The sequence below is a fragment of the Myxine glutinosa genome, chromosome 4, assembly GCF_964187855.1.
Source record: "Myxine glutinosa chromosome 4, kmMyxGlut1.1, whole genome shotgun sequence".
Taxonomy (NCBI): Eukaryota; Metazoa; Chordata; class Myxini; order Myxiniformes; family Myxinidae; genus Myxine; species Myxine glutinosa.
In genome coordinates, this window is record NC_136264.1 from 200,308,372 (window position 1) to 200,332,631 (window position 24,260).

At 35.9% G+C, this 24,260-nt stretch overlaps 1 protein-coding gene across 1 annotated transcript in view; it reads left to right on the forward strand.

The window, feature by feature from the left end:
• The window catches only part of LOC137425629 (palmitoyltransferase ZDHHC5), a 264,857-nt gene that overhangs the window by 4,375 nt on the left and 236,222 nt on the right, over nucleotides 1-24,260 (forward strand). The window contains exon 2 of the mRNA XM_068114234.2: nucleotides 1,161-1,282. Within this exon, the coding sequence (XP_067970335.2) occupies nucleotides 1,161-1,282 (122 nt within the window). The remainder of the gene's footprint in view (nucleotides 1-1,160; nucleotides 1,283-24,260) is intronic.

Below are 24,260 nucleotides of genomic sequence, written 5' to 3' on the forward strand. Positions count from 1 at the left end.
ATCGGTGTCAAGGTGGGTGTCTGTCGATGTTGGTGTCATTACTGTCAGTGTGTGTGTCCGTGTGTGCGCATGTGCACTGAGATGAGTGAGTGTCTCTGCCACGATGAGTGTTTGTCTCTGTGTCTGTTTGGGTTTTTTGGGGGGTTTGGGTGTCTTTTTGGGTTTGGGCTTGTGTGTATTTGTGGGTTTGAGTTTACTTGTGCTTGTGGTTTTTGGCATTTGTGTGTAGTTGGGTTTTGGCATCTGTCTGGGTTTTTGTCTGGGTTTGCATGCGTCTTCGGGTGTCTGAGCTTGTGTGGTGTTTCTTTGAGTTTCTGGGTTTGCGTGTTTCCACGTGTTTGTTTGGGTGTTCGGATCCACATGTCTGCTTGGTGTTGTGATCCACCTCTCTGCCTCGGTGTTTGGATCCGCCTGTCTTGTTGGGTGTTTGGATCCACCTGTCTTGTTGGGTGTTTGGATCCTCCTGTCTTGTTGGGTGTTTGGATCCGCCTGTCTTGTTGGGTGTTTGGATCCGCCTGTCTTGTTGGGTGTTTGGATCCGCCTGTCTTGTTGGGTGTTTGGATCCTCCTGTCTTGTTGGGTGTTTGGATCCGCCTGTCTTGTTGGGTGTTTGGATCCACCTGTCTTGTAGGGTGTTTGGATCCGCCTGTCTTGTTGGGTGTTTGGATCCACCTGTCTTGTTGGGTGTTTGGATCTGCCTGTATGCCCGGGTGTTCGACCTGCCCGTCGGCGTAGGCGCCCTGGTCGGCCCGTGACCTCACTTTCATAATTGTCAGTATGACTTTCATAATTCCTCTGCGATGGTCGTGCTGATTTGTGGTAAAATGATGGAGGTCCAATTCTCCAAGTTTTTTTTTTTGTTTCTTTTGCTTTTTTAAATGAAAATGTCCTCCCCATGGTTGTGAATCTCGATGTTAACACGGCCGTCTGTCATGCTTGTTGCCGTAAATATCATGGCGTCTTTGTTTGACATTTACTTCTATTTTTGTCTGTTATTTTATATTCGATTATTATTTTCTTTTGTGTATGTTTTTTTTCACTTTCAGATGTGGTTAAGTGGTGGTGATTGGCAGATGGGACTTCTGTTGCAATTAATTTTCGATGTCACTCCAGATATCAATTTATTTTGTTTTTTCTTTTTTTTTTCTATTCCATTCGCAGATGTCCGTGGCTGGCACATTCGGTTTCACCTGCAATTCCAATATACAATGGTCTCATGTTCCTGTTTGTCCTTGCAAACTTTACCATGGCCACCTTCATGGATCCTGGTATATTTCCTCGGGGTGAGATCTTTTCTATTAAGTTAAAGTTACAGAGATTATCACGTATTTTTGTTGTGTTTCTTTTCAATACTGTATTATTAATATGACTTTGTCCTCTTTGTTATGATTGCAACCTCCTCTCTCATACCTGAGCGTAGAGTCACCCAGCTTTGTAGGCATAATTACCTCCGCCATCGAAGCTAGACGGCGGTTATGTTTTCACCCCCTTCTGTTTGTCTGCTTGTTTGTCTTTGAGCAGGATATCTCAAAAAGTTGTGGGGGATTTGGACGGAATTTGGTGAACAGGTTTGTTGTGTGACGACCGTGAAATTATTTAATTTTGGTGAAGATCCGGATCCAGATACGATAATTTTTTAAGTGATTCTTCACCATTGAGGGATATGGCCAACAACAATAGATGTCACAATATGTCAAAAAGTAATGCTCGGATTCGGACGAAACTTGGTGGATGAGTTGGTTAGGTGACGAGAACAAGTCGATTAGATTTTGGTTCAGGTCCGGGTGTAGATCCGGCCTATCGGTGGAATACAAAGAGTAAACTGTTCATCCTGCCTGAGGTATGTGCTGCACCGAGTGCCATTCTAGTTCGAAATGCTTTACAAAAATTATGCTGACAGCAACTAAATCTGCTTTAACCTTTCATTCCAATTGGACGAGTCGAAAGTAGATTCTTGGCAGAGTGTTAGCTGTGCCAATGACGTGACATTCTGGTGGGTGGTGAAAGTCAGGGCACGGGATTATTATTAGGTCATCTTGATCTCGAAGAGATGACCTTATAAATTGGGTCGTGATGTCCGGATGTCATCTGTCCAGTTGTCTGTTAACTTTTTGCTATTTTTGCTACTCCTTCCTCATCACCCAGATGATTGTTTTGGAACTTGACATATGAATCCAAGACAATAGCCCGCACAATCGCTCGGGCTTCGATGTTTTGATTTTGGATCATGGTGGCTCCCAGGTGGGGTTACACCTGAAGCTTAGGATCCCAACTCGTCCCTTATTTACCAACCGATTGCTCTGGAACCCTACACAGCCCTTCTCCTCGATGATCTGCAGGATCGATTGGTCTTACATTTTTTGTATTTCAAAATTTTCTTGATCGTTCAATTCACTCCAGTCTAATGTCCTTGACATTCCCCAGATTTTGGATTCGGCAAAGGTCTGAACTTCAACCTCAAGAGATGACCGTATTTTTGTTGATTGCCATTGCCTCCATTTATTGCATTCATCATGGGACTGTTGTTGTTCGATGTCCCTCCCGTACTTTTCAAAGCCATCCCATCATCCGTCCTTGGCGGATAGATGTATCTGCGACTAATTGATTGTAACTGACGAAATTGGTTGATTTATTCTCGATTGCAAGTGATGACTGTAGTTGATTATAATTGGTTATTTTGATGTCCACGATTGTACACTCATGAAAGAGCTTCTAATTTGAGGCACATTCATTCAAATGCATTATTGCTGAGAGCGTTGCTGTGCTTCTGATGCAGTGCCCTTGTAGGTTAGAGCAGTAATTTGTAATTTGTTTATTTTTTTCTCCGATCTCTCCCCTACTCTTCACGAAGGACTGTGCCCACTTTACGCCACTTTGCTGCTTTAACGCCCTCTAACGAATGCTGGCAGACGGCACGTCCAATTTATCGTCCATCCGAGTGACGGCACACACATTGAATTGCTATGCCTGTGAAACACCGGGATGACAATTTTAGAGCTGGGCCGAGATTATATCCAGGCTGGACGACTCATGGGGGAGTGTGCACTCATACATACGGGCCACCCTGTCAGCCACGAGTCACATGCCACAATACAAATATAATACACGATCACAGCTCCATTAAAAGAAATGTAAGGCTGCAGCAATTTTACAATTGAATGCAATTTTACAAAGAAAGAAAACTAATCTTTTATGAAAGGAAAAAATAAAAAGACGATCGTGCTGAATTATAAACTTTTTTTCAGGGAAAGCACATAATAAGATCCTGCAATTTTTATCTGCCCCTCAAACCCCCGGCATGAATGTGGAGACGACTTGCACTTTTTGCCTGAACACGAATAGTGCTATTGGTTTGACCAACACTGGGAGTGGATATTGACACTTTTTATCGCTCCCCGAGGGACCGATTGTTACAACTGTATTAATGAAAGGAAACGCATCTTTCTGTCCATCATGCGAAAAAGAAGCAAGACCCAGAGCTTTCATGTAGCTGTTCTTACTGTCAAGTAATACTAAAAATGGTACTGTTGGAAAGCTAATAATCCATTTACTTGGTTAGAAAGCTGATAATTGATTTACTTGGTCTGAAAGAGAATAATTGATTTACTTGGTTAGAAAGCTAACAATGTATTTACTTGGTCTGAAAGAGAATAATTGATTTACTTGTTTGGAAAGCTAATAATTGATTTACTTGGTTAAACCACAAAGGAAGGCAAGGGTAGGGAAGGGAAGGGCAATTAGGTTAGAAAGCTTAGAAAGTTAGGTGAGAAAGAAGGGAAGGTTTGAAAGCTAATAATGGATTTACTTGGTTAGAAAGCGAATAATTGATTTACTTGGTTGGAAAACTAATAATTGATTTACTTGGTTGGAAAGCTAATAATTGATTTACTTGGTTAGAAAGCGAATAATTGATTTACTTAGCTTGAAAGCTAATAATCAATTTACTTGGTTGGAAAGCTAATAATTGATTGACTTGGTTAGAAAGCTGATAATTGATTGACTTGGTTAGAAAGCTGATAATTGATTTACTTGGTTGGAAAGCTAATAATTGATTTACTTGGGTGGAAAGCTAATCAATTTACTTGGTTGGAAAGCTAATAAATTGATTTACTTGGTTAGAAAGCTGATAATTGATTTACTTGGTTAGAAAGCTGATAATTGATTTACTTGGTTAGAAAGCTAATAATTGATTTACTTGGGTGGAAAGCTAATAATTGATTTACTTGGTTAGAAAGCTGATAATTGATTTACTTGGTTAGAAAGCTGATAATTGATTTACTTGGTTGGAAAGCTAATAATTGATTTACTTGGTTAGAAAGCTGATAATTGATTTACTTGGTTGGAAAGCTAATAATTGATTTACTTGGTTGGAAAGCTAATCAATTTACTTGGTTGGAAAGCTAATAATTGATTTACTTGGTTGGAAAGCTAATCAATTTACTTGGTTGGAAAGCTAATAATTGATTTACTTGGTTAGAAAGCTGATAATTGATTTACTTGGTTAGAAAGCTGATAATTGATTTACTTGGTTAGAAAGCTAATAATTGATTTACTTGGTTAGAAAGCTAATAATTGATTTACTTGGTTAGAAAGCTAATAATTGATTTACTTGGTTAGAAAGCTGATAATTGATTTACTTGGTTAGAAAGCTAATAATTGATTTACTTGGGTGGAAAGCTAATAATTGATTTACTTGGTTAGAAAGCTAATAATCAATTTACTTGGTTGGAAAGCTAATAATCGATTTACTTGGTTGGAAAGCTGATAATTGATTTGCTTGGTTGGAAAGCTGATAATGGATTTACTTGGTTGGAAAGCTGATAATTGATTTACTTGGTTGGAAAGCTGATAATTGATTTACTTGGTTGGAAAGCTAATAATTGATTTACTTGGTTAGAAAGCTAATAATTGATTTACTTGGTTAGAAAGCTGATAATTGATTTACTTGGTTAGAAAGCTGATAATTGATTTACTTGGTTAGAAAGCTGATAATTGATTTACTTGGTTAGAAAGCTAATAATTGATTTACTTGGGTGGAAAGCTAATAATTGATTTACTTGGTTAGAAAGCTGATAATTGATTTACTTGGTTAGAAAGCTGATAATTGATTTACTTGGTTGGAAAGCTAATAATTGATTTACTTGGTTAGAAAGCTGATAATTGATTTACTTGGTTGGAAAGCTAATAATTGATTTACTTGGTTGGAAAGCTAATCAATTTACTTGGTTGGAAAGCTAATAATTGATTTACTTGGTTGGAAAGCTAATCAATTTACTTGGTTGGAAAGCTAATAATTGATTTACTTGGTTAGAAAGCTGATAATTGATTTACTTGGGTGGAAAGCTGATAATTGATTTACTTGGTTAGAAAGCTAATAATCAATTTACTTGGTTGGAAAGCTAATAATCGATTTACTTGGTTGGAAAGCTGATAATTGATTTGCTTGGTTGGAAAGCTGATAATGGATTTACTTGGTTGGAAAGCTGATAATTGATTTACTTGGTTGGAAAGCTGATAATTGATTTACTTGGTTGGAAAGCTAATAATTGATTTACTTGGTTAGAAAGCTAATAATTGATTTACTTGGTTAGAAAGCTGATAATTGATTTACTTGGTTAGAAAGCTAATAATTGATTTACTTGGGTGGATTCGCTCTTTCACGAGCCTCGATATTGTATACAAAAAAAAAAAAAAAAAAAAAAAAAAAAAAAAAGCTAATAATTGATTTACTTGGTTAGAAAGCTAATAATCAATTTACTTGGTTGGAAAGCTAATAATCGATTTACTTGGTTGGAAAGCTGATAATGGATTTACTTGGTTGGAAAGCTGATAATTGATTTACTTGGTTGGAAAGCTGATAATTGATTTACTTGGTTGGAAAGCTGATAATGGATTTACTTGGTTGGAAAGCTGATAATGGATTTACTTGGTTGGAAAGCTGATAATTGATTTGCTTGGTTGGAAAGCTGATAATGGATTTACTTGGTTGGAAAGCTGATAATTGATTTACTTGGTTGGAAAGCTGATAATTGATTTACTTGGTTGGAAAGCTGATAATGGATTTACTTGGTTGGAAAGCTGATAATGGATTTGCTTGGTTGGAAAGCTGATAATTGATTTACTTGGTTGGAAAGTTGATAATTGATTTACATGGTTGGAAAGCTGATAATGGATTTACTTGGTTGGAAAGCTGATAATGGATTTACTTGGTTGGAAAGCTGATAATGGATTTGCTTGGTTGGAAAGCTGATAATTGATTTGCTTGGTTGGAAAGCTGATAATTGATTTGCTTGGTTGGAAAGCTAGTAATTGATTTGCTTGGTTGGAAAGCTAATAATGGATTTACTTGGTTGGAAAGCTAATAATGGATTTACTTGGTTGGAAAGCTAATAATGGATTTACTTGGTTGGAAAGCTGATAATTGATTTGCTTGGTTGGAAAGCTGATAATTGATTTGCTTGGTTGGAAAGCTGATAATTGATTTGCTTGGTTGGAAAGCTAATAATGGATTTACTTGGTTGGAAAGCTGATAATTGATTTACTTGGTTGGAAAGCTAATAATGGATTTACTTGGTTGGAAAGCTGATAATTGATTTACTTGGTTGGAAAGCTAATAATTGATTTACTTGGTTGGAAAGCTGATAATTGATTTGCTTGGTTGGAAAGCTGATAATTGATTTGCTTGGTTGGAAAGCTGATAATTGATTTGCTTGGTTGGAAAGCTAATAATGGATTTACTTGGTTGGAAAGCTAATAATGGATTTACTTGGTTGGAAAGCTGATAATGGATTTACTTGGTTGGAAAGCTGATAATTGATTTGCTTGGTTGGAAAGCTGATAATTGATTTGCTTGGTTGGAAAGCTAGTAATTGATTTACTTGGTTGGAAAGTTGATAATGGATTTACTTGGTTGGAAAGCTGATAATGGATTTACTTGGTTGGAAAGCTGATAATTGATTTACTTGGTTGGAAAGCTAGTAATTGATTTGCTTGGTTGGAAAGCTAATAATGGATTTACTTGGTTGGAAAGCTAATAATGGATTTACTTGGTTGGAAAGCTGATAATGGATTTACTTGGTTGGAAAGCTGATAATTGATTTGCTTGGTTGGAAAGCTGATAATTGATTTGCTTGGTTGGAAAGCTAGTAATTGATTTACTTGGTTGGAAAGTTGATAATGGATTTACTTGGTTGGAAAGCTGATAATGGATTTACTTGGTTGGAAAGCTGATAATTGATTTGCTTGGTTGGAAAGCTGATAATTGATTTGCTTGGTTGGAAAGCTAGTAATTGATTTACTTGGTTGGAAAGCTGATAATGGATTTACTTGGTTGGAAAGCTGATAATGGATTTACTTGGTTGGAAAGCTGATAATTGATTTGCTTGGTTGGAAAGCTGATAATTGATTTGCTTGGTTGGAAAGCTAGTAATTGATTTACTTGGTTGGAAAGCTAGTAATTGATTTGCTTGGTTGGAAAGCTGATAATTGATTTGCTTGGTTGGAAAGCTAGTAATTGATTTACTTGGTTGGAAAGCTAGTAATTGATTTGCTTGGTTGGAAAGCTGATAATGGATTTGCTTGGTTGGAAAGCTGATAATGGATTTGCTTGGTTGGAAAGCTGATAATGGATTTACTTGGTTGGAAAGCTGATAATGGATTTGCTTGGTTGGAAAGCTGATAATTGATTTGCTTGGTTGGAAAGCTGATAATTGATTTGCTTGGTTGGAAAGCTGATAATTGATTTACTTGGTTGGAAAGCTAGTAATTGATTTGCTTGGTTGGAAAGCTGATAATGGATTTGCTTGGTTGGAAAGCTGATAATTGATTTGCTTGGTTGGAAAGCTGATAATTGATTTGCTTGGTTGGAAAGCTGATAATTGATTTGCTTGGTTGGAAAGCTGATAATTGATTTGCTTGGTTGGAAAGCTAGTAATTGATTTGCTTGGTTGGAAAGCTAATAATGGATTTACTTGGTTGGAAAGCTAATAATTGATTTGCTTGGTTGGAAAGCTAATAATGGATTTACTTGGTTGGAAAGCTGATAATTGATTTGCTTGGTTGGAAAGCTAGTAATTGATTTACTTGGTTGGAAAGCTAGTAATTGATTTACTTGGTTGGAAAGCTAGTAATTGATTTGCTTGGTTGGAAAGCTAATAATGGATTTACTTGGTTGGAAAGCTAATAATGGATTTACTTGGTTGGAAAGCTGATAATGGATTTACTTGGTTGGAAAGCTAATAATGGATTTACTTGGTTGGAAAGCTGATAATGGATTTGCTTGGTTGGAAAGCTGATAATTGATTTGCTTGGTTGGAAAGCTGATAATTGATTTGCTTGGTTGGAAAGGTGATAATGGATTTGCTTGGTTGGAAAGCTAATAATGGATTTACTTGGTTGGAAAGTTGATAATTTATTTGCTTGGTTGGAAAGCTAATAATGGATTTGCTTGGTTGGAAAGGTGATAATGGATTTGCTTGGTTGGAAAGCTAATAATGGATTTGCTTGGTTGGAAAGCTGATAATGGATTTGCTTGGTTGGAAAGCTGATAATTGATTTGCTTGGTTGGAAAGCTGATAATGGATTTACTTGGTTGGAAAGCTGATAATGGATTTGCTTGGTTGGAAAGCTGATAATGGATTTGCTTGGTTGGAAAGCTGATAATTGATTTGCTTGGTTGGAAAGCTAATAATGGATTTGCTTGGTTGGAAAGCTGATAATTGATTTGCTTGGTTGGAAAGCTGATAATTGATTTGCTTGGTTGGAAAGCTGATAATTGATTTGCTTGGTTGGAAAGCTGATAATTGATTTGCTTGGTTGGAAAGCTGATAATGGATTTACTTGGTTGGAAAGCTGATAATTGATTTGCTTGGTTGGAAAGCTGATAATTGATTTGCTTGGTTGGAAAGCTGATAATTGATTTGCTTGGTTGGAAAGCTAGTAATTGATTTACTTGGTTGGAAAGTTGATAATGGATTTACTTGGTTGGAAAGCTGATAATGGATTTACTTGGTTGGAAAGCTGATAATTGATTTGCTTGGTTGGAAAGCTGATAATTGATTTGCTTGGTTGGAAAGCTAGTAATTGATTTACTTGGTTGGAAAGCTGATAATGGATTTACTTGGTTGGAAAGCTGATAATGGATTTACTTGGTTGGAAAGCTGATAATTGATTTGCTTGGTTGGAAAGCTGATAATTGATTTGCTTGGTTGGAAAGCTAGTAATTGATTTACTTGGTTGGAAAGCTGATAATGGATTTGCTTGGTTGGAAAGCTGATAATTGATTTGCTTGGTTGGAAAGCTGATAATTGATTTGCTTGGTTGGAAAGCTGATAATTGATTTACTTGGTTGGAAAGCTAGTAATTGATTTGCTTGGTTGGAAAGCTGATAATGGATTTGCTTGGTTGGAAAGCTGATAATTGATTTGCTTGGTTGGAAAGCTGATAATTGATTTGCTTGGTTGGAAAGCTGATAATTGATTTGCTTGGTTGGAAAGCTGATAATTGATTTGCTTGGTTGGAAAGCTAGTAATTGATTTGCTTGGTTGGAAAGCTAATAATGGATTTACTTGGTTGGAAAGCTAATAATTGATTTGCTTGGTTGGAAAGCTAATAATGGATTTACTTGGTTGGAAAGCTGATAATTGATTTGCTTGGTTGGAAAGCTAGTAATTGATTTACTTGGTTGGAAAGCTAGTAATTGATTTACTTGGTTGGAAAGCTAGTAATTGATTTGCTTGGTTGGAAAGCTAATAATGGATTTACTTGGTTGGAAAGCTGATAATGGATTTACTTGGTTGGAAAGCTGATAATGGATTTACTTGGTTGGAAAGCTAATAATGGATTTACTTGGTTGGAAAGCTGATAATGGATTTGCTTGGTTGGAAAGCTGATAATTGATTTGCTTGGTTGGAAAGCTGATAATTGATTTGCTTGGTTGGAAAGCTGATAATTGATTTGCTTGGTTGGAAAGCTAATAATGGATTTGCTTGGTTGGAAAGCTGATAATGGATTTGCTTGGTTGGAAAGCTAATAATGGATTTGCTTGGTTGGAAAGCTGATAATGGATTTGCTTGGTTGGAAAGCTGATAATTGATTTGCTTGGTTGGAAAGCTGATAATGGATTTACTTGGTTGGAAAGCTGATAATGGATTTGCTTGGTTGGAAAGCTGATAATTGATTTGCTTGGTTGGAAAGGTGATAATGGATTTGCTTGGTTGGAAAGCTAATAATGGATTTACTTGGTTGGAAAGTTGATAATTTATTTGCTTGGTTGGAAAGCTAATAATGGATTTACTTGGTTGGAAAGCTGATAATTGATTTGCTTGGTTGGAAAGGTGATAATGGATTTGCTTGGTTGGAAAGCTAATAATGGATTTGCTTGGTTGGAAAGCTGATAATGGATTTGCTTGGTTGGAAAGCTGATAATTGATTTGCTTGGTTGGAAAGCTGATAATGGATTTACTTGGTTGGAAAGCTGATAATGGATTTGCTTGGTTGGAAAGCTGATAATTGATTTGCTTGGTTGGAAAGCTAATAATGGATTTGCTTGGTTGGAAAGCTGATAATTGATTTGCTTGGTTGGAAAGCTGATAATTGATTTGCTTGGTTGGAAAGCTGATAATTGATTTGCTTGGTTGGAAAGCTGATAATTGATTTGCTTGGTTGGAAAGCTGATAATGGATTTACTTGGTTGGAAAGCTGATAATTGATTTGCTTGGTTGGAAAGCTGATAATTGATTTGCTTGGTTGGAAAGCTGATAATGGATTTGCTTGGTTGGAAAGCTGATAATTGATTTGCTTGGTTTGAAAGCTGATAATTGATTTACTTGGTTGGAAAGCTGATAATTTATTTGCTTGGTTGGAAAGCTGATAATGGATTTGCTTGGTTGGAAAGCTGATAATTGATTTGCTTGGTTTGAAAGCTGATAATTGATTTACTTGGTTTGAAAGCTGATAATTGATTTGCTTGGTTGGAAAGCTGATAATTGATTTACTTGGTTGGAAAGCTGATAATGGATTTGCTTGGTTTGAAAGCTGATAATGGATTTGCTTGGTTTGAAAGCTGATAATTTATTTGCTTGGTTGGAAAGATGATAATGCATTTGCTTGGTTTGAAAGCTGATAATTTATTTGCTTGGTTGGAAAGCTGATAATTGATTTACTTGGTTGGAAAGCTGATAATGGATTTGCTTGGTTGGAAAGCTGATAATGGATTTGCTTGGTTTGAAAGCTGATAATGGATTTGCTTGGTTGGAAAGCTAATAATGGATTTGCTTGGTTGGAAAGCTGATAATGGATTTGCTTGGTTGGAAAGCTGATAATGGATTTGCTTGGTTGGAAAGCTGATAATGGATTTGCTTGGTTGGAAAGCTGATAATGGATTTACTTGGTTGGAAAGCTGATAATTGATTTGCTTGGTTGGAAAGCTGATAATGGATTTGCTTGGTTGGAAAGCTGATAATGGATTTGCTTGGTTGGAAAGCTGATAATGGATTTGCTTGGTTGGAAAGCTGATAATGGATTTGCTTGGTTGGAAAGCTGATAATGGATTTGCTTGGTTGGAAAGCTGATAATTGATTTGCTTGGTTGGAAAGCTGATAATTGATTTGCTTGGTTGGAAAGCTGATAATGGATTTGCTTGGTTGGAAAGCTGATAATTGATTTGCTTGGTTGGAAAGCTAATAATTGATTTGCTTGGTTGGAAAGCTGATAATGGATTTACTTGGTTTGAAAGCTGATAATTGATTTGCTTGGTTGGAAAGCTAATAATTGATTTGCTTGGTTGGAAAGCTAATAATGGATTTACTTGGTTGGAAAGCTAATAATGGATTTGCTTGGTTGGAAAGCTGATAATGGATTTGCTTGGTTGGAAAGCTAATAATTGATTTGCTTGGTTGGAAAGCTGATAATGGATTTACTTGGTTGGAAAGCTGATAATTGATTTGCTTGGTTGGAAAGCTAATAATTGATTTGCTTGGTTGGAAAGCTGATAATGGATTTACTTGGTTTGAAAGCTGATAATTGATTTGCTTGGTTGGAAAGCTAATAATTGATTTGCTTGGTTGGAAAGCTAATAATTGATTTGCTTGGTTGGAAAGCTGATAATGGATTTGCTTGGTTTGAAAGCTAATAATGGATTTACTTGGTTGGAAAGCTGATAATTGATTTGCTTGTTTGGAAAGCTGATAATTGATTTGCTTGGTTGGAAAGCTGATAATGGATTTGCTTGTTTGGAAAGCTGATAATGGATTTGCTTGGTTTGAAAGCTGATAATTGATTTGCTTGTTTGGAAAGCTGATAATTGATTTGCTTGGTTTGAAAGCTGATAATTGATTTGCTTGGTTGGAAAGCTAATAATTGATTTGCTTGGTTGGAAAGCTAATAATTGATTTGCTTGGTTGGAAAGCTGACAATGGATTTACTTGGTTGGAAAGCTGATAATTGATTTACTTGGTTGGAAAGCTGATAATGGATTTGCTTGGTTGGAAAGCTAATAATGGATTTGCTTGGTTGGAAAGCTGATAATTGATTTACTTGGTTGGAAAGCTGATAATGGATTTACTTGGTTTGAAAGCTGATAATGGATTTGCTTGGTTGGAAAGCTAATAATGGATTTGCTTGGTTGGAAAGCTGATAATTGATTTACTTGGTTGGAAAGCTGATAATGGATTTACTTGGTTTGAAAGCTGATAATGGATTTGCTTGGTTGGAAAGCTGATAATTGATTTGCTTGGTTGGAAAGCTAATAATTGATTTGCTTGGTTGGAAAGCTGATAATGGATTTACTTGGTTTGAAAGCTGATAATGGATTTGCTTGGTTGGAAAGCTGATAATTGATTTGCTTGGTTGGAAAGCTAATAATTGATTTGCTTGGTTGGAAAGCTGATAATGGATTTACTTGGTTGGAAAGCTGATAATTGATTTACTTGGTTGGAAAGCTGATAATGGATTTACTTGGTTTGAAAGCTGATAATTGATTTGCTTGGTTGGAAAGCTGATAATGGATTTACTTGGTTGGAAAGCTGATAATGGATTTACTTGGTTTGAAAGCTGATAATTGATTTGCTTGGTTGGAAAGCTGATAATTGATTTGCTTGGTTGGAAAGCTGATAATGGATTTACTTGGTTTGAAAGCTGATAATTGATTTGCTTGGTTGGAAAGCTAATAATTGATTTGCTTGGTTTGAAAGCTGATAATGGATTTACTTGGTTTGAAAGCTGATAATGGATTTACTTGGTTTGAAAGCTGATGATTTGCTTGGTTGGAAAGCTGATAATTGATTTACTTGGTTGGAAAGCTGATAATTGATTTACTTGGTTGGAAAGCTGATAATGGATTTGCTTGGTTGGAAAGCTGATAATGGATTTGCTTGGTTGGAAAGCTGATAATGGATTTGCTTGGTTGGAAAGCTGATAATTGATTTGCTTGGTTGGAAAGCTGATAATGGATTTGCTTGGTTGGAAAGCTGATAATGGATTTGCTTGGTTGGAAAGCTGATAATGGATTTACTTGGTTGGAAAGCTGATAATTGATTTGCTTGGTTGGAAAGCTGATAATGGATTTGCTTGGTTGGAAAGCTGATAATGGATTTGCTTGGTTGGAAAGCTGATAATTGATTTGCTTGGTTGGAAAGCTGATAATGGATTTGCTTGGTTTGAAAGCTGATAATGGATTTGCTTGGTTGGAAAGCTGATAATGGATTTGCTTGGTTTGAAAGCTGATAATGGATTTGCTTGGTTGGAAAGCTGATAATGGATTTGCTTGGTTGGAAAGCTGATAATGGATTTGCTTGGTTTGAAAGCTGATAATGGATTTGCTTGGTTGGAAAGCTGATAATGGATTTGCTTGGTTTGAAAGCTGATAATGGATTTGCTTGGTTGGAAAGCTGATAATGGATTTGCTTGGTTGGAAAGCTGATAATGGATTTGCTTGGTTGGAAAGCTGATAATGGATTTGCTTGGTTTGAAAGCTGATAATGGATTTGCTTGGTTGGAAAGCTGATAATGGATTTGCTTGGTTGGAAAGCTGAAAATGGATTTACTTGGTTGGAAAGCTGATAATGGATTTGCTTGGTTGGAAAGCTGATAATTGATTTGCTTGGTTGGAAAGCTGAAAATGGATTTACTTGGTTGGAAAGCTGATAATTGATTTGCTTGGTTGGAAAGCTGATAATTGATTTGCTTGGTTGGAAAGCTGATAATAGATTTACTTGGTTGGAAAGCTGATAATTGATTTGCTTGGTTTGAAAGCTGAAAATGGATTTACTTGGTTGGAAAGCTGATAATGGATTTGCTTGGTTGGAAAGCTGATAATAGATTTACTTGGTTGGAAAGCTGATAATGGATTTGCTTGGTTTGAAAGCTGATAATGGATTTGCTTGGTTGGAAAGCTGATAATAGATTTACTTGGTTGGAAAGCTGATAATTGATTTGCTTGGTTTGAAAGCTGATAATGGATTTACTTGGTTGGAAAGCTGATAATGGATTTACTTGGTTGGAAAGCTGATAATAGATTTACTTGGTTGGAAAGCTGATAATGGATTTGCTTGGTTTGAAAGCTGATAATGGATTTGCTTGGTTGTAAAGCTGATAATGGATTTGCTTGGTTTGAAAGCTGAAAATGGATTTGCTTGGTTTGAAAGCTGATAATGGATTTGCTTGGTTGGAAAGCTGATAATTGATTTGCTTGGTTTGAAAGCTGATAATGGATTTGCTTGGTTTGAAAGCTGATAATGGATTTACTTGGTTGGAAAGCTGATAATGGATTTGCTTGGTTTGAAAGCTGATAATGGATTTGCTTGGTTGGAAAGCTGATAATTGATTTGCTTGGTTGTAAAGCTGATAATGGATTTGCTTGGTTGGAAAGCTAATAATAGATTTGCTTGGTTGGAAAGCTGATAATTGATTTGCTTTTGCTTGGTTGGAAAGCTGATAATTGATTTGCTTGGTTGTAAAGCTGATAATGGATTTGCTTGGTTGGAAAGCTAATAATAGATTTGCTTGGTTGGAAAGCTGATAATTGATTTGCTTGGTTGGAAAGCTGATAATGGATTTGCTTGGTTGGAAAGCTAATAATAGATTTGCTTGGTTGTAAAGCTGATAATGGATTTGCTTGGTTTGAAAGCTGATAATTGATTTGCTTGGTTGGAAAGCTGATAATAGATTTACTTGGTTGGAAAGCTGATAATTGATTTGCTTGGTTTGAAAGCTGAAAATGGATTTACTTGGTTGGAAAGCTGATAATAGATTTACTTGGTTTGAAAGCTGATAATGGATTTGCTTGGTTGGAAAGCTGATAATAGATTTACTTGGTTTGAAAGCTGATAATGGATTTGCTTGGTTTGAAAGCTGATAATGGATTTGCTTGGTTGGAAAGCTGATAATTGATTTGCTTGGTTGGAAAGCTGATAATGGATTTGCTTGGTTGGAAAGCTGATAATAGATTTACTTGGTTTGAAAGCTGATAATAGATTTACTTGGTTGGAAAGCTGATAATAGATTTACTTGGTTTGAAAGCTGATAATGGATTTGCTTGGTTTGAAAGCTGATAATGGATTTGCTTGGTTGGAAAGCTGATAATTGATTTGCTTGGTTGGAAAGCTGATAATGGATTTGCTTGGTTGGAAAGCTGATAATTGATTTGCTTGGTTGGAAAGCTGATAATTGATTTGCTTGGTTGGAAAGCTGATAATGGATTTGCTTGGTTGGAAAGCTGATAATTGATTTGCTTGGTTGGAAAGCTGATAATTGATTTGCTTGGTTGGAAAGCTGATAATTGATTTGCTTGGTTGGAAAGCTGATAATGGATTTGCTTGGTTTGAAAGCTGATAATTGATTTGCTTGGTTGGAAAGCTGATAATGGATTTGCTTGGTTTGAAAGCTGATAATTGATTTGCTTGGTTGGAAAGCTGATAATGGATTTGCTTGGTTGGAAAGCTGATAATTGATTTGCTTGGTTGGAAAGCTGATAATAGATTTACTTGGTTGGAAAGCTGATAATGGATTTGCTTGGTTTGAAAGCTGATAATTGATTTGCTTGGTTGGAAAGCTGAAAATGGATTTGCTTGGTTGGAAAGCTGATAATTGATTTACTTGGTTGGAAAGCTAATAATAGATTTGCTTGGTTGTAAAGCTGATAATGGATTTGCTTGGTTGGAAAGCTGATAATTGATTTGCTTGGTTGGAAAGCTGATAATGGATTTGCTTGGTTGGAAAGCTGATAATTGATTTGCTTGGTTGGAAAGCTGATAATGGATTTGCTTGGTTGGAAAGCTGATAATTGATTTGCTTGGTTGGAAAGCTGAAAATGGATTTGCTTGGTTGGAAAGCTGATAATTGATTTGCTTGGTTTGAAAGCTGAAAATGGATTTACTTGGTTGGAAAGCTAATAATGGATTTACTTGGTTTGAAAGCTGATAATAGATTTGCTTGGTTGGAAAGCTAATAATGGATTTACTTGGTTTGAAAGCTGATAATGGATTTACTTGGTTGGAAAGCTGAAAATGGATTTACTTGGTTGGAAAGCTGATAATGGATTTGCTTGGTTGGAAAGCTGATAATGGATTTGCTTGGTTGGAAAGCTGATAATTGATTTGCTTGGTTGGAAAGCTGATAATTGATTTGCTTGGTTGGAAAGCTGATAATGGATTTGCTTGGTTGGAAAGCTGATAATTGATTTGCTTGGTTGGAAAGCTGATAATTGATTTGCTTGGTTGGAAAGCTGATAATTGATTTGCTTGGTTGGAAAGCTGATAATGGATTTGCTTGGTTGGAAAGCTGATAATTGATTTGCTTGGTTGGAAAGCTGATAATTGATTTGCTTGGTTGGAAAGCTGATAATGGATTTGCTTGGTTGGAAAGCTGATAATTGATTTGCTTGGTTGGAAAGCTGATAATTGATTTGCTTGGTTGGAAAGCTGATAATTGATTTGCTTGGTTGGAAAGCTGATAATTGATTTGCTTGGTTGGAAAGCTGATAATTGATTTGCTTGGTTGGAAAGCTGATAATGGATTTGCTTGGTTTGAAAGCTGATAATTGATTTGCTTGGTTGGAAAGCTGATAATGGATTTGCTTGGTTTGAAAGCTGATAATTGATTTGCTTGGTTGGAAAGCTGATAATGGATTTGCTTGGTTGGAAAGCTGATAATTGATTTGCTTGGTTGGAAAGCTGATAATAGATTTACTTGGTTGGAAAGCTGATAATGGATTTGCTTGGTTTGAAAGCTGATAATTGATTTGCTTGGTTGGAAAGCTGAAAATGGATTTGCTTGGTTGGAAAGCTGATAATTGATTTACTTGGTTGGAAAGCTAATAATAGATTTGCTTGGTTGTAAAGCTGATAATGGATTTGCTTGGTTGGAAAGCTGATAATTGATTTGCTTGGTTGGAAAGCTGATAATGGATTTGCTTGGTTGGAAAGCTGATAATTGATTTGCTTGGTTGGAAAGCTGATAATGGATTTGCTTGGTTGGAAAGCTGATAATTGATTTGCTTGGTTGGAAAGCTGAAAATGGATTTGCTTGGTTGGAAAGCTGATAATTGATTTGCTTGGTTTGAAAGCTGAAAATGGATTTACTTGGTTGGAAAGCTAATAATGGATTTACTTGGTTTGAAAGCTGATAATAGATTTGCTTGGTTGGAAAGCTAATAATGGATTTACTTGGTTTGAAAGCTGATAATGGATTTACTTGGTTGGAAAGCTGAAAATGGATTTACTTGGTTGGAAAGCTGATAATGGATTTACTTGGTTGGAAAGCTGATAATAGATTTACTTGGTTGGAAAGCTGATAATGGATTTGCTTGGTTGGAAAGCTGATAATGGATTTGCTTGGTTGGAAAGCTGATAATTGATTTACTTGGTTGGAAAGCTGATGATGGATTTGCTTGGTTGGAAAGCTGATAATTGATTTACTTGGTTGGAAAGATGATAATGGATTTGCTTGGTTGGAAAGCTGATGATGGATTTGCTTGGTTGGAAAGCTGATAATTGATTTACTTGGTTGGAAAGATGATAATGGATTTACTTGGTTTGAAAGCTGAAAATGGATTTACTTGGTTGGAAAGCTGATAATGGATTTGCTTGGTTGGAAAGCTGATAATGGATTTGCTTGGTTGGAAAGCTGATAATTGATTTACTTGGTTGGAAAGCTGATGATGGATTTGCTTGGTTGGAAAGCTGATAATTGATTTACTTGGTTGGAAAGATGATAATGGATTTGCTTGGTTGGAAAGCTGATGATGGATTTGCTTGGTTGGAAAGCTGATAATTGATTTACTTGGTTGGAAAGATGATAATGGATTTGCTTGGTTGGAAAGCTGATAATTGATTTGCTTGGTTGGAAAGCTGAAAATGGATTTACTTGGTTGGAAAGCTGATAATGGATTTGCTTGGTTTGAAAGCTGATAATAGATTTACTTGGTTGGAAAGCTGATGATGGATTTACTTGGTTGGAAAGATGATAATGGATTTGCTTGGTTGGAAAGCTAATAATCAATTTGCTTGGTTGGAAAGCTGATAATTGATTTGCTTGGTTGGAAAGCTGATAATTGATTTACTTGGTTGGAAAGATGATAATGGATTTGCTTGGTTGGAAAGCTAATAATCAATTTGCTTGGTTGGAAAGCTGATAATTGATTTGCTTGGTTTGAAAGCTGATAATAGATTTACTTGGTTGGAAAGCTGATAATGGATTTACTTGGTTGGAAAGCTAATAATGGATTTACTTGGTTGGAAAGCTGATAATTGATTTACTTGGTTGGAAAGCTGATAATAGATTTACTTGGTTGGAAAGCTGATAATTGATTTGCTTGGTTGGAAAGCTGATAATGGATTTGCTTGGTTGGAAAGCTGATAATTGATTTGCTTGGTTGGAAAGCTGATAATGGATTTGCTTGGTTTGAAAGCTGATAATTGATTTGCTTGGTTGGAAAGCTGATAATGGATTTGCTTGGTTTGAAAGCTGATAATTGATTTGCTTGGTTGGAAAGCTGATAATGGATTTGCTTGGTTGGAAAGCTGATAATTGATTTGCTTGGTTGGAAAGCTGATAATAGATTTACTTGGTTGGAAAGCTGATAATGGATTTGCTTGGTTGGAAAGCTGATAATAGATTTACTTGGTTGGAAAGCTGATAATGGATTTACTTGGTTGGAAAGCTGATAATGGATTTACTTGGTTGGAAAGCTGATAATAGATTTACTTGGTTGGAAAGCTGATAATGGATTTGCTTGGTTTGAAAGCTGATAATGGATTTGCTTGGTTGTAAAGCTGATAATGGATTTGCTTGGTTTGAAAGCTGAAAATGGATTTGCTTGGTTTGAAAGCTGATAATGGATTTGCTTGGTTGGAAAGCTGATAATTGATTTGCTTGGTTTGAAAGCTGATAATGGATTTGCTTGGTTTGAAAGCTGATAATGGATTTACTTGGTTGGAAAGCTGATAATGGATTTGCTTGGTTTGAAAGCTGATAATGGATTTGCTTGGTTGGAAAGCTGATAATTGATTTGCTTGGTTGTAAAGCTGATAATGGATTTGCTTGGTTGGAAAGCTAATAATAGATTTGCTTGGTTGGAAAGCTGATAATTGATTTGCTTGGTTGGAAAGCTGATAATGGATTTGCTTGGTTGGAAAGCTAATAATAGATTTGCTTGGTTGTAAAGCTGATAATGGATTTGCTTGGTTTGAAAGCTGATAATTGATTTGCTTGGTTGGAAAGCTGATAATAGATTTACTTGGTTGGAAAGCTGATAATTGATTTGCTTGGTTTGAAAGCTGAAAATGGATTTACTTGGTTGGAAAGCTGATAATAGATTTACTTGGTTTGAAAGCTGATAATGGATTTGCTTGGTTGGAAAGCTGATAATAGATTTACTTGGTTTGAAAGCTGATAATGGATTTGCTTGGTTTGAAAGCTGATAATGGATTTGCTTGGTTGGAAAGCTGATAATTGATTTGCTTGGTTGGAAAGCTGATAATGGATTTGCTTGGTTGGAAAGCTGATAATAGATTTACTTGGTTTGAAAGCTGATAATAGATTTACTTGGTTGGAAAGCTGATAATAGATTTACTTGGTTTGAAAGCTGATAATGGATTTGCTTGGTTTGAAAGCTGATAATGGATTTGCTTGGTTGGAAAGCTGATAATTGATTTGCTTGGTTGGAAAGCTGATAATGGATTTGCTTGGTTGGAAAGCTGATAATTGATTTACTTGGTTGGAAAGCTGATAATTGATTTGCTTGGTTTGAAAGCTGAAAATGGATTTACTTGGTTGGAAAGCTGATAATGGATTTGCTTGGTTGGAAAGCTGATAATAGATTTACTTGGTTGGAAAGCTGATAATGGATTTGCTTGGTTTGAAAGCTGATAATGGATTTGCTTGGTTGGAAAGCTGATAATAGATTTACTTGGTTGGAAAGCTGATAATTGATTTGCTTGGTTTGAAAGCTGAAAATGGATTTACTTGGTTGGAAAGCTGATAATGGATTTGCTTGGTTGGAAAGCTGATAATAGATTTACTTGGTTGGAAAGCTGATAATGGATTTACTTGGTTGGAAAGCTGATAATGGATTTACTTGGTTGGAAAGCTGATAATAGATTTACTTGGTTGGAAAGCTGATAATGGATTTGCTTGGTTTGAAAGCTGATAATGGATTTGCTTGGTTGTAAAGCTGATAATGGATTTGCTTGGTTTGAAAGCTGAAAATGGATTTGCTTGGTTTGAAAGCTGATAATGGATTTGCTTGGTTGGAAAGCTGATAATTGATTTGCTTGGTTTGAAAGCTGATAATGGATTTGCTTGGTTTGAAAGCTGATAATGGATTTACTTGGTTGGAAAGCTGATAATGGATTTGCTTGGTTTGAAAGCTGATAATGGATTTGCTTGGTTGGAAAGCTGATAATTGATTTGCTTGGTTGTAAAGCTGATAATGGATTTGCTTGGTTGGAAAGCTAATAATAGATTTGCTTGGTTGGAAAGCTGATAATTGATTTGCTTGGTTGGAAAGCTGATAATGGATTTGCTTGGTTGGAAAGCTAATAATAGATTTGCTTGGTTGTAAAGCTGATAATTGATTTGCTTGGTTTGAAAGCTGAAAATGGATTTACTTGGTTGGAAAGCTGATAATGGATTTGCTTGGTTGGAAAGCTGATAATAGATTTACTTGGTTGGAAAGCTGATAATTGATTTGCTTGGTTTGAAAGCTGAAAATGGATTTACTTGGTTGGAAAGCTGATAATGGATTTGCTTGGTTGGAAAGCTGATAATAGATTTACTTGGTTGGAAAGCTGATAATGGATTTACTTGGTTGGAAAGCTGATAATGGATTTGCTTGGTTGGAAAGCTAATAATAGATTTGCTTGGTTGGAAAGCTGATAATGGATTTGCTTGGTTTGAAAGCTGATAATGGATTTGCTTGGTTGGAAAGCTGATAATAGATTTACTTGGTTGGAAAGCTGATAATTGATTTGCTTGGTTTGAAAGCTGAAAATGGATTTACTTGGTTGGAAAGCTGATAATGGATTTGCTTGGTTGGAAAGCTGATAATAGATTTACTTGGTTGGAAAGCTGATAATGGATTTACTTGGTTGGAAAGCTGATAATGGATTTACTTGGTTGGAAAGCTGATAATAGATTTACTTGGTTGGAAAGCTGATAATGGATTTGCTTGGTTTGAAAGCTGATAATGGATTTGCTTGGTTGTAAAGCTGATAATGGATTTGCTTGGTTTGAAAGCTGAAAATGGATTTGCTTGGTTTGAAAGCTGATAATGGATTTGCTTGGTTGGAAAGCTGATAATTGATTTGCTTGGTTTGAAAGCTGATAATGGATTTGCTTGGTTTGAAAGCTGATAATGGATTTACTTGGTTGGAAAGCTGATAATGGATTTGCTTGGTTTGAAAGCTGATAATGGATTTGCTTGGTTGGAAAGCTGATAATTGATTTGCTTGGTTGTAAAGCTGATAATGGATTTGCTTGGTTGGAAAGCTAATAATAGATTTGCTTGGTTGGAAAGCTGATAATTGATTTGCTTGGTTGGAAAGCTGATAATGGATTTGCTTGGTTGGAAAGCTAATAATAGATTTGCTTGGTTGTAAAGCTGATAATGGATTTGCTTGGTTTGAAAGCTGATAATTGATTTGCTTGGTTGGAAAGCTGATAATAGATTTACTTGGTTGGAAAGCTGATAATTGATTTGCTTGGTTTGAAAGCTGAAAATGGATTTACTTGGTTGGAAAGCTGATAATAGATTTACTTGGTTTGAAAGCTGATAATGGATTTGCTTGGTTGGAAAGCTGATAATAGATTTACTTGGTTTGAAAGCTGATAATGGATTTGCTTGGTTTGAAAGCTGATAATGGATTTGCTTGGTTGGAAAGCTGATAATTGATTTGCTTGGTTGGAAAGCTGATAATGGATTTGCTTGGTTGGAAAGCTGATAATAGATTTACTTGGTTTGAAAGCTGATAATAGATTTACTTGGTTGGAAAGCTGATAATAGATTTACTTGGTTTGAAAGCTGATAATGGATTTGCTTGGTTTGAAAGCTGATAATGGATTTGCTTGGTTGGAAAGCTGATAATTGATTTGCTTGGTTGGAAAGCTGATAATGGATTTGCTTGGTTGGAAAGCTGATAATTGATTTGCTTGGTTGGAAAGCTGATAATTGATTTGCTTGGTTGGAAAGCTGATAATGGATTTGCTTGGTTGGAAAGCTGATAATTGATTTGCTTGGTTGGAAAGCTGATAATTGATTTGCTTGGTTGGAAAGCTGATAATTGATTTGCTTGGTTGGAAAGCTGATAATGGATTTGCTTGGTTTGAAAGCTGATAATTGATTTGCTTGGTTGGAAAGCTGATAATGGATTTGCTTGGTTTGAAAGCTGATAATTGATTTGCTTGGTTGGAAAGCTGATAATGGATTTGCTTGGTTGGAAAGCTGATAATTGATTTGCTTGGTTGGAAAGCTGATAATAGATTTACTTGGTTGGAAAGCTGATAATGGATTTGCTTGGTTTGAAAGCTGATAATTGATTTGCTTGGTTGGAAAGCTGAAAATGGATTTGCTTGGTTGGAAAGCTGATAATTGATTTACTTGGTTGGAAAGCTAATAATAGATTTGCTTGGTTGTAAAGCTGATAATGGATTTGCTTGGTTGGAAAGCTGATAATTGATTTGCTTGGTTGGAAAGCTGATAATGGATTTGCTTGGTTGGAAAGCTGATAATTGATTTGCTTGGTTGGAAAGCTGATAATGGATTTGCTTGGTTGGAAAGCTGATAATTGATTTGCTTGGTTGGAAAGCTGAAAATGGATTTGCTTGGTTGGAAAGCTGATAATTGATTTGCTTGGTTTGAAAGCTGAAAATGGATTTACTTGGTTGGAAAGCTAATAATGGATTTACTTGGTTTGAAAGCTGATAATAGATTTGCTTGGTTGGAAAGCTAATAATGGATTTACTTGGTTTGAAAGCTGATAATGGATTTACTTGGTTGGAAAGCTGAAAATGGATTTACTTGGTTGGAAAGCTGATAATGGATTTGCTTGGTTGGAAAGCTGATAATGGATTTGCTTGGTTGGAAAGCTGATAATTGATTTGCTTGGTTGGAAAGCTGATAATTGATTTGCTTGGTTGGAAAGCTGATAATGGATTTGCTTGGTTGGAAAGCTGATAATTGATTTGCTTGGTTGGAAAGCTGATAATTGATTTGCTTGGTTGGAAAGCTGATAATTGATTTGCTTGGTTGGAAAGCTGATAATGGATTTGCTTGGTTGGAAAGCTGATAATTGATTTGCTTGGTTGGAAAGCTGATAATTGATTTGCTTGGTTGGAAAGCTGATAATGGATTTGCTTGGTTGGAAAGCTGATAATGGATTTGCTTGGTTGGAAAGCTGATAATTGATTTGCTTGGTTGGAAAGCTGATAATTGATTTGCTTGGTTGGAAAGCTGATAATGGATTTGCTTGGTTTGAAAGCTGATAATTGATTTGCTTGGTTGGAAAGCTGATAATGGATTTGCTTGGTTTGAAAGCTGATAATTGATTTGCTTGGTTGGAAAGCTGATAATGGATTTGCTTGGTTGGAAAGCTGATAATTGATTTGCTTGGTTGGAAAGCTGATAATAGATTTACTTGGTTGGAAAGCTGATAATGGATTTGCTTGGTTTGAAAGCTGATAATTGATTTGCTTGGTTGGAAAGCTGATAATTGATTTGCTTGGTTGGAAAGCTGATAATTGATTTACTTGGTTGGAAAGATGATAATG